Source organism: Rhipicephalus microplus, unplaced genomic scaffold, assembly GCF_043290135.1.
Source record: "Rhipicephalus microplus isolate Deutch F79 unplaced genomic scaffold, USDA_Rmic scaffold_15, whole genome shotgun sequence".
Lineage (NCBI taxonomy): Eukaryota > Metazoa > Arthropoda > Arachnida > Ixodida > Ixodidae > Rhipicephalus > Rhipicephalus microplus.
This window is the reverse complement of record NW_027464588.1, coordinates 797,398-807,500: the sequence shown is the minus strand read 5'-3', so window position 1 is coordinate 807,500 and position 10,103 is coordinate 797,398. Positions and strand designations below refer to the sequence as shown.

Sequence of the window (10,103 nt, the reverse complement as noted above, 5' to 3'; positions counted from 1 at the left end):
TATAAGACGTTTGTACTAGCTTGGCCAATACTTGCATATTGTCAGCGCGCCTTTTTCACTCCTGATGAAGGGCATATAAAGTGCATAGCTTGGCGCACTCGCTCATGAGTCGGCTTACTCGGACTCACTCAGACTCAGATTCAGCTGTGAGTCTGAAGGTGAGTTAGTCCGGGCGAGTAATGTTTTCGCGAGTCCAAGTTCAACTAAGTTCAAAGCTTGAAACATATTTCATGACTGAATGGGAGTGAGCTCTGCAAGTTTTGCCGACCTGTGATAGTGTGAACATCTTTTCTAACTGAAGAAGAAATAGCGGGCAAAATGGGCAGGCGAGTTCATTTTTGAGGAAAGTACACAGACATAAAAGCACAGCTCTACAGGCGCATTAGCAGGGACACCAAAGAGCCATGTACAGTAAGACACAGTCATACCATGAAGAACTGACTCCGAATTGATGCGATCTGAGAAGGGGCGCAGCATTGCACGATATCGAAGTGCTCTTTCTTCTTACACACAAGAGGAACAATTTTTCACCTGGCGTTCATGAGTTCCGACGTGCTCGAGCATGCTGTCCAGCGTGCGGAAGGGCACGTCACAATGGCGGAAGTCCCCCCAGCGTCCCGCCCGGTCGGTGTCATTCTGCACCTCTCCCGAATCAGGCTGGCAGCACAGGGGCGCGTCGCAGGCTGCCAGGCTGCCTTCGGTGTATTCAGGGTCGTAGTGCGTGTCCGACAGCTGCAGCACACGAAGGGACGACTCCGACGTGTCCCTTGACCGTACCTGCTCGAGTCCAACCAGGAACGATACACTAGACCTAAATCTCACGCTTTAATTGCTTGTCGCAAATATGTTGAATGTAACAAGCTTAGCATTCGCTGGCTCTCTTACCAGTTCACTTTTTATGCGTCAGTGCTGAGCAGTGACACGGACACATCTATGCAGTTTTTTGTGAGGTCTACTGTGTAAAGCTTACCGTATTCACTTACTAGTATAACTGCCTAATGTTGATAATTGATAGACCAAGTATTGGTACGGGGGCGGAGAGGTCAGTGTTGTTTATCTAGGTAGGCAGTTCAATGTAAGTATAAGTAATGCTCAAAACACCATTTTTTACCGCTATCTGAAGATTGGTTTTATTACATACAGTTACTTGCCAATGTCGATAGCAAAAATGTCATTTCTGTACATACAGCGTGCATAATACGTTGGCAATAGTTGCACGCATGTGCTCAGCGTCCTGGCGTAGTTTCATTTCGTTGCTTATTGGAACATGTCTTTGAGCTTGCTTTTACGTGGCGCCTATTATTTCGTGTTACGGTGCATGTCACAACTTTTTATTACACCACCGTTGGTAAACCACACTTTGGAATGCCTTGAAGATGTTTCCCGATAATTAGTTTTTGCAAAAAATACGACGTCGCCATGAGTTCACGAGTGAAATTCAAGTGATTCCCAGATGGTCGCCTACGTTTCTGTAGCTGTCAATACATTATTGTTTTCATCTATCAGTGCTTAGTTATTGTTTTTTTCTTGCTTCAGTTTTCGGGTAAAGATGACCAGGGTTCTAGCGCCATCTCTCGTGAAAGACAGTGGTGGCTGAACGTAACCTAATGCGAAATAAGCAAAAAAAAAAACGTATCTCTCGAAGAAAGCTCAGTATAATAAAACGACTCCTGGTTATATGCAGCAGACTTATTCGAACACTCTGTTAAAATGATTGTCGCCTTACAAACCACGTGGCTTGCCAGAATGTTAAATGCTTTACAATGGGACGTTGTGTTTCTAATTTACAGTGTTCAGTTGTCTTGGGAAGCCACTAGCATAGTAGTGTAATAGTGATTTCACCAAAATATTCCACTAGATCTCTGCTGTATAAAACCTGAAGTCGTTTTTTTACGACTAGCTTTCTTCAAGAGATTTAACTTTTACTGCTTATAGCTCATTCAGTCATAGCAGGACGCTGTTGCTGTCTCCAAAAGATGGCGCCACGTACAGATGTCCCCTAAAGTTTCTACAGTTTAAAAGCAACGACAAATACACGCACGCCCTCTTGAGGGGTCCAAGCAGCAGCAGCACTAGCAGCCGACGCTCCGCTCGCTCGTATGCAACCCGAGGTCGCCTGAAACCACTCTCTGTGAGCACTTGAACCTGTTAATTACTGTCATTTGCGGCGAAAGGGGCTCAAGAAACTTTAAATGACAGGGGGCAACTAATGATCTTGGAATACGCTAAACGTTGAAGTAAAACACTTTCTTTCCTGAAGCAGCTTCTGAGCAATCTTCCACAGCAGTTGTCAAGCATGTTTTTCATATTTTCGTTTTTTGCGTGTTTTCAAGCTCAGCGTAGATAGGAATAGATGTACAGATTGTTTTTATTATGAAAAAAAAACACGTTGTGAGCGTACTGCTACTTTCTGAAACTTCAGGGGTAAGCTTGCGTAGTGTGAGTCACCTAACATGCGCTATGACTCGTTTCATTGAAATTGTCAGCTTTTAGAAGTATCCCTATAATTACCCGGTATTTACAACTACGCCTGCTTCGTTTAATAACCACTCTGTAATAAGGTCATTTAGGAGAACGAGATGCACTGCTTGTGTGGAATAATAGAAACCAAAGTACCTTTCAATATATAGAAAGTCTACCGTGCTCAAGAGTGTTTCGCAAATTTTAAAGCTTTAGGATTTTTGAAGATGTAGTACATTTATGCAAAGCCGTTCCCCATTTACTACCCCCGCCACATTCATGACCCGGTTGCAATGTTACCTAATGCAATTTCAAATAAACTTGAGGTATGCATACATCGACAGGCCCTAAAACTAGACTGCAAGCAAAAATTCTGTGTTAGGTGACTTTAGTTAGAATGCACAAGTATATAAAAGAGTACTCATTAAAAATGTGGTACTATTGCATGAATTCACAGCAAAGTTTTTCTTGGAAGGTTTGTTATGAATACTGATTCTTTCCCATTCGCTTGTAGCATGGCCTCCGTTCTTTTTGCATTGGCAAATTAGCGAAGATGCTCGGTGCCGCAGGCATGACAAGGTGTGGTAAAAAACTAATCAGAAATATTTCTTCACTTGGGAGCTTTTAGTAGCGGAGCCAGCCCGTCGAGAAAAACAAAAGCCACTGTATTGGTTTCCAATCTATCTACTGCTGAAATACGGGCGTGACAGCATTGTATAATGCGCACACATTTACGGCATGAAGAATGGCAAATCAATTGCAGTGTTACTGTGATAATGCTCACGCATATGCACGAAGAAAAGCCTGCCGCCAGGCAAAAGACTGCTTGAAGTCACGAATTTTACAAAACCCAAACCCCTTCACACAGCCGGTTGTTTCCTGTGGCGAAAACTTTTTTGCCACTGATTCTGTGAGGTCATACCATCCTTAAGCATGTATTTCTGTCACCGCGAGGAACAGAAAGAAATTACGGTCTTTCCTTCGTCCACGCGGTAACACAACCGAAGGCATTGAGACCCGGCATCGAGCACGCCACGCTTCAAACATTGAATTCAAACGCTATATTTCGGCATTTCCTCAACTTCAAGTACACAAAAATTTATAGACTACAACAACAAAGTGACAGAGGTGCGTGAACTGCTCTGTATTTGCTAAAGCTATCTGACTCTATGTTTGAAAGTGCAGTCATCCGTATCTCTCGCCGGAGGAGCGCTGCCGTCGCTGGACCCTTTGTGCGCGGCGCGAAGGCCAAAAGTTCATGTGTCACCAATCCGCCCATCGCAAGGAGTAGCGGCTGAATGGAAAGCTTTCGCTACTTTTGAGAGGTAGAGGGATTTTAATGTCCCCATGCCCTGGGAATGGCTGCGTGTGTGTGCATGTGTTTTGTAGCAACGAAGTCTTCAGCGAGCAAGTTTAGAGCCACATACATTATCAGCAACCATAAGTACTGAATGACAGCAATGAAACCTTAACCACGCTTCCATGATGGATACTCGCGAACACTTTCAGTGCATGAGGTGATGAGGATGAACCAATTTCTAGATACTGCAGCCTGTCAAAAGACGCGTTCGAGTGTATTGATAGTTATCGAATTAGAGACTCATGCTGGGTAATTTATTCAAGCCGTCACTAAAAACAACCACACTACGAACCGTATATTGGACGAACAAGCGACTCACCCTTACCTTGGTTGCTGATCTGGTGGAGGAAGGCCTTTCGGGAACGTCAATCTCCCACACGTGTTCGGGCAACGTCAAATTTCCGCACGTTCTGCCGAACATGAGCGTACATATCTCGTTCGGAGAGGACCTCGTGGTTCTCATCACATAACCAAGGTCGTCCTTCAAGAAGGCGAAATTCAAAAGAGGACACAGTCCCAGTAAATAAAGGCGAATAATCGACTATACTGAGAAATAGAGATTAACATTGTGGTGTTACTACATCAGAAAATAGGGAAGAGCGGTTTACGATTAAGAAATGTCACGAACGCGGTAATCAATAGCACTGCCGTAGACAATCAATCAGACGCATATTTTACTAACAGTGCGAGCACACAAAGTTATTACAAATAAACGCGAGTGCTGCTTTCTGTATTTATTTTCTTGTACTACTTCGTGTCACCAGACTGTTAGCATCATATATTTCAGTTGTCGAGGATCTTACTTTCGAGTCAAGCAGCTATACGAAAACTCTATGGGTGTACTGCATCATCGGTGCATGGTGTGTGGTGCCTCGTGTAATCGCTCTAATTGCACGCCTCTGTTTTTATGAATGGGCGAAATATGGTAAACTGACTGCCCGTTCTTACTTTTTTTTGTTCCTGTTAGACACAAATACTTGTAAAAAGCGGCTCCCTTGATTCATTCTTTCTTCGTATGCGTCACAGTCATAAGACAGATTTGATGTCTTTAGGTATAGCATGAGGGCGTTCATATGTGAGTTGCGAGCTCGCAATTGTGGTTACGTCATGGTCACGAGTGGCGCTGGCTAACTATCCTTTAGTTGCGCTTACAAAAAGTTTACAGAACTACCTAAAAAGGGGGACGTCGGAACGACCACCGCTGAAGAGATCACACGCGGCAATCGGAGGTGCTGAGTTTGGTATACAAAAGCGGCGAGTGATTTCCTTGTTCACGTCTGTGAACTTTTCTACTTATTCGTAATTACTAAATTTAAACTTAACGTACATATAACGCCACCCCACCCCGTGACATTCTTGGCTTCACTGTATTAGTCGACTTCATATGATGTCTTCGGTGGCGAGGCTTTTCTTGCAGAGATCCATCAAAGAAAATCCAAGTGCATGTAAAATTACGGATAATAAAGGGTCATGTAGAGTTATAGCAGTGAAATTACATCTGGCTAGTCGCAACGCTTTTCTGAGCGTTCGGCCGAGCGCAGTCATCATTGCCCTGGCCCAACGCTTAAGAAAGGAACAAATAGGGGGGACGGAGGGGGGGGGGAAGAAGTGTAAAATATATATACAGGCAAAGAATGAAAGCGCAAACTTCAGGGCGCGTTTTCTTTTTTAGACACAATTTTAATGAGAAATAACAGACAATATTAGCAGGGAAAGTGTAGGGGATGCTATTAGAAGTAATTGCGAAATAAATGTGAAGAAATAAAAGTGGATCAAAAGAGAGCTTGACGCCGGCAGGATCCAAGCATGCAACCTTGGAATAATGCGTCCGATGCCCTTAACACTGAGCTACGGTGGCGGTTATCCTCCATCCACTTGAAAATACATATATGTGCATTTAGACGTGGAAGTGTCAGTCAGCGCCATCTTTTGCCAAGCGTTGCGGCAAGCGTGAACGCTCTTTTTTTGTATGTTTGGTGTCACGTAGTACGTGATCTCTTACACGACGGCAGCTGAACAGTAATCCCTCGCATATCACCTCATGATGCCTTGAGGTGGTATGCCGACACCTCTGAAAGTGGGTGTCACGCTGCGCATTGGTTGGAAGCCATGTCAGCCATTTAAGCCCTGTCGACACTAATGCCTGGTTCTGCCCACGTTTTCTATACGACAAGTATGCTCGATCTTGTATCAGCACTTAACGTGTCTTACGTTATTTTTGTGTTATGCCCTGTTTATTTCGACCGATAAATATCACGCCTATTCGGTCGCATGTCGTCAAGCAAGGAAGATATATATATATATATATATATATATATATATATATATATATATATATATATATATATATATATATATATATATATATATATATATATATATATATATATATATATATATATATGAAGTGTTACTAGCGCCAGGTGAAGCCGAGCTTTTATTTTAATTGTAAAATAACCATCTTATCAGTTGTATACAGTTGTCGCCCGACTTCAAGCCGGTGCACCTCACCTTGTAGGCCTTGACGATTCCCGTGCACACGTCGCTCGTCGTATACGACTGCAAGTAGCATACGATCCACAAGAAGGCAACCAATAGGCGCCCGGAGATGGTTCCGGAATAGTTTTTCAGCACGCCCACCAAGTATTCGCACGTCGAGCAGGTCTGCGGCGTCGTTATACCTGTGTCAAAGGTCTCCATAACCTGCGTTATGTTTTCGAGAAACAGGTCCATGTAGATAGTATTTTTAAGGGCAATGCATACGTTATTACTTGTAGTTACTACAGAGTATGGCCGCGTGTTGACTCGAGTTATCTAATGGCTTTGTCCCGGCGAGTCCGATGTGCACCATTAAAAACGACTGCCTTTACCGGGCGTGACTGTTGTCTTTTTGCTGGTCTGTTGAACGATTAATTTTAACTCCTTGCTCCACGCCCACCCTTCTTGATCTGGTGGCTGTTTTATACTTGTGAAAACTGTCAATCTAAAAGCGATTATTACGCACATTTTAGGCGCTACATCAATACGTAAGTGTTAGGCAGCGTGCCTTTTTATTTCGAAAATGCCTAGATACGGAATTCTGAAGACCAATGCATTAGTCCACTGCGCTGACAATGCGACGTTATGAACTAAAATGTGGGCGTTACCTGCGCTTCTCTGAAAAATTACGACTTTAACTAAAACAACTCGGTGCTGACAGTGACTCTGCGTAAAAAAAAAAAACTTTCATTTCTTCACATTACTGCCAGATGGCGCCATGTTTCACGCAGCACCTTCAGACATAGGGTATATTAACATGCAGGGTGGTAGGAACAGGCTGAAGTGGGAAGAGATAGAAGAACAGCTAAGGGAAGAGAGGCCGATGGTATACGGTTTGGTAGAAACACATCTCAGGGACATGGAACAACCTCCGAACAATCCGGACTACGCGTGAGAGTATTGTAATAGAACAGAAGGCAGCAGAAAGGGGGGTGGTATTGGGGCATTTATTCATACAAGTACAGACTGGCAAAGGGTCAAGCAGGAGTGCAAGGAACATTTATGGCTAAAAGGGAAAGTGGCAGGTCAAATGACACTCCTTGGTTTCGTGTACTTGTGGACGGGAGCAAAGGCCAGAGAGGAAAACCAGGCAATGGTAGAGTGTATATCAAAGGACATTCAGGAGTTAGGAAGAGAGTGCGAGATAATTATACTAGGAGACATGAATGCGCACATAGAAGATATAGATGGGTATACCGACCCGACAGGCAAAATGATCATGGATATGTGTGAAAGACTTGATTTGATCATTTGCAACAGTACCGAGAAGTGTGAAGGGCAAATAACATGGGAGGTAGGAAGGCTTCAGTCGACGATAGATTATGCACTGATGTCACATAGGATGTATGATAAGCTCAGGGAAATGCACATAGATGAAGGTGGCTCCAGAAGTCTGGGTAGCGATCACAAACGTATCAAGCTAAGTTTTGGAAGAGCAGTGAAAGTGGGAAGGAGACAAGATGAGCAACTACAGGAAAAATTTTATCCAGAAAGGCAAATTGAAATAGCCACTAAACAAATTGAGAAAGTAATCACGGAGGATAATAAGACAGTGTGGACATACACGAATCTAATTAGACTCTTTGAGATAGAGCTTGCTAAGACGCGTGACAAGTCACCCCGGAAAAGAAGACACAAACCCAAAAGTTGGTGGGATGAGGAAGTTAAGAGAGCCATAGCAAAACGTCAGGAAGCCTCTAGGGAACACAGACATGCTAAGCAGCGGGGTGAACCGACAGATGATGTGGAAAGAAAATGGGCAACCTTTCAAAGCTGTAAAAGGGTTGCATCCCTTCTGATCAATGAAAAGATTAGAAGGAAGGGAGCTCAGTGGCTGGCAGAAGTACATAAAAAAGATAGAAAGGCAGCTGCGAAATTTTGGAACCATCTAAACTCCCTAAGAGATGAGACGAGCCTAGAGCAGAACTTTATAACTACAGCCCAAGGTGCTAGGCTAGAAGGGGACGAAGCTATTGAATATATAAGAACAAGGGTGACAGAAAAATTTCAACAAAGAAGTACTTTATGCACCACAATAGACAAAGACGAATCAAGTGGTGCAATGGCTCCATTTTCACAACAAGAGTGGGAAAGGGCTGAGAAAAGGGTTCCTAGTAGTACATCAACAGGCCCAGATGGCATTCCAATTAGGCTGATAAAAACATTAGGTCCGAAGTCTAAGCAGGCTTTGAGAGAGGCAGTGAGTACAATAATAATCGATGGTGAAGTTCCCGATGGATGGAAACTTAGCAGGATGAGCATGATCTATAAAGGAAAGGGGGACAAAGCTGACATAAACAACTACCGTCCTATAACAGTGACATCAGTGGTCTACAGGCTGGCGATGCAGATTATAAAGGAAAGACTGCAGGCGTGGATAGAGGATGAGGGGGTGCTGGGGGAACTGCAGAATGGGTTTCGAAAACGCAGGAGGTTGGAAGACAATCTGTTCTCACTGACGCAGTGCATCGAAATAGCAGAAAAAGAACACAGGCCCCTGTGGCTAGCATTTTTGGATATCAAGGGAGCGTACGATAGCGTGGTTCAAGAGGAATTGTGGGGAATACTGGACACACTAGGCGTGGAACATGTAGTCACTAATCTTTTAAAGGGTGTCTATAAAGGTAACAAGGTAGTTATAAAGTGGGAAAAACAGGTATCCAAGCCTGCAGAGGTAAAACGGGGGCTTAGGCAGGGGTGCCCCCTGTCACCCTTATTATTCATGATGTACCTACAAGGATTAGAGGCAAAATTAGAGGGAAGTGGACTGGGCTTCAACCTCTCTTTAGTCAAACAAGGAAAACTTATTGATCAGGCACTACCAGCATTAATGTACGCAGATGATATAGTGCTAATGGCCAACAACAAGGAAGATTTGCAGAGATTGATGGACATCTGCGGTAATGAGGGAGATAGGTTAGATTTTAGATTCAGTAGGGAAAAATCAGCAGTCATGATTTTCAATGGCAACGAAGGTAGTGAGCTTAGAATACAGGAGGTCACGCTAGAGATAACAGATAAATACAAATATCTGGGCGTATGGATAAGCAATGGGACCGAGTATCTGAGGGAACACGAAATATACGTGACGACTAAAGGTAACAGGAATGCAGCAGTCATGAAAAATAGGGCACTGTGGAATTACAATAGGTATGATGTTGTGAGAGGAATATGGAAAGGGGTCATGGTTCCTGGGCTGACGTTCAGCAATGCGGTCTTGTGCATGAGATCAGAAGTTCAAGCAAGATTAGAAATTAAGCAACGTGGAATAGGTAGGCTTGCTTTAGGAGCTCACGGGAATACACCAAATCAGGGAGTACAAGGTGATATGGGATGGACATCATTTGAGGGCAGGGAAGCTAGCAGCAAGATAAAATTTGAGAAGCGATTGAGAGAAATGGGGGAAGAGCGTTGGGCTAGGAAGGTTTTCAGCTACTTGTACATGAAGAATGTCGATACAAAATGGAGGAAGCGAACCAGGAAGTTGACTGGTAAATACTTGGAAAACAGCAGGTGGCCAAACCAAAAAGAACTATCGGTTAAGAAAAAAGTGAAGGAAACGGAGACTGACATGTGGAGAATGGGCATGATTAAGAAGTCCGCACTAGAGATCTATCGAACTTTTAAGCAGGAAATTGCCAAGGAAAGGATCTATGATAATACTCGGGGTAGTTCTCTACTGTTTGAGGCCAGGACGGGAGTACTGCGAACCAAGACATATCGGGCCAAATACGAAGGGGTCGAC

General features: G+C 43.7%; 1 protein-coding gene across 4 annotated transcripts in view; it reads right to left on the bottom strand.

Moving 5' to 3' along the window:
• The window catches only part of LOC119173736 (sphingomyelin phosphodiesterase), a 45,911-nt gene that overhangs the window by 26,318 nt on the left and 9,490 nt on the right, over positions 1-10,103 (bottom strand). For 3 of the 4 annotated variants that reach the window (XM_075883104.1, XM_075883103.1, XM_075883105.1), the window contains exons 4-6: positions 6,332-6,523; positions 4,140-4,301; positions 532-777 (exon numbers count right to left, since the gene is read on the bottom strand). In XM_075883104.1, coding sequence (XP_075739219.1) covers positions 532-777; positions 4,140-4,301; positions 6,332-6,523 — 600 coding nt within the window. The remainder of the gene's footprint in view (positions 1-531; positions 778-4,139; positions 4,302-6,331; positions 6,524-10,103) is intronic. The other variant, XM_075883106.1, reaches the window with a different exon arrangement.